At 59.2% G+C, this 742-nt stretch overlaps 1 protein-coding gene across 1 annotated transcript in view; it reads right to left on the bottom strand.

The window, feature by feature from the left end:
- The window catches only part of PLEC (plectin), a gene marked incomplete at its 3' end in the record, with an annotated part of 8,018 nt that overhangs the window by 3,307 nt on the left and 3,969 nt on the right, over positions 1-742 (bottom strand). The window contains 1 exon segment of the mRNA XM_010134672.1: positions 27-742. Within this exon segment, the coding sequence (XP_010132974.1) occupies positions 27-742 (716 nt within the window).

A 742-nucleotide genomic window follows, 5' to 3' on the forward strand; every position in this document is an offset into this window, starting at 1 on the left:
CTGCCCCTCATGACCCTCTGCACAGCCTCTGTCTCGGCGAGGTCCTTCACCGACTTCTTGCCTTCCTTCAGCTGCTCGTACTGGGCCTTGTTGATGATGCGGGACTCCAGCAGCTCACTGGCGGGGACAGGCGCCCGAAGGCCGCTGAATGTCAGCTTCTCCTGTTTCTTGGTCTCTGTCTCCTCGATGATGGTGATCACGATCTTGATGATCTTCTCAATAGTCACCTTGCCCGTCTTGTACTGCCGGAGGAGCTCCTGTCTGTGCTCCTCTGTGAAGTACTCGGAGTGGATCAGCTCCCAGATGGTCATCGTCTGGCCCTTCATGCTGCCCACCGGCACCTCCACGGTCGCCTTGTCGAAGCTCTCCTTGGCCTGGCTGTCAGTGTAGACCTCCTCCTGCTGTGACCGGATGGCTTTGTCTGACAGTGGCAGCAGGCGGAAGCCAGTCTGCTTGTCGTGGTGGCAGGTCTTCTGCAGCTGGGCGTAGGTGAGGTGCTCTTGGGTATTGGGGCAGAAGAAAGCCTTGGCATCATCCCGGAGTTCTGACAGAGCCTTGTTTATCTCCGGGTCAAAGTGGCCACGCTTGTAGGCGACCTCAAGCGGGAGCCGGTGGCTGTTGACGGGGTCGATGATACCACCAGTGGCGAGCTGGACGTCCAGCAGACGGAGCCCGACATCGCTGGGGATGAGGCCCTTCTTCAGTGCCTGGTAGAGTGAAACTGTCTGGCCCGTGTAGGGAT

This window comes from Buceros rhinoceros, unplaced genomic scaffold (genome assembly GCF_000710305.1).
Source record: "Buceros rhinoceros silvestris isolate BGI_N320 unplaced genomic scaffold, ASM71030v1 scaffold19394, whole genome shotgun sequence".
Classification (NCBI taxonomy): domain Eukaryota; kingdom Metazoa; phylum Chordata; class Aves; order Bucerotiformes; family Bucerotidae; genus Buceros; species Buceros rhinoceros.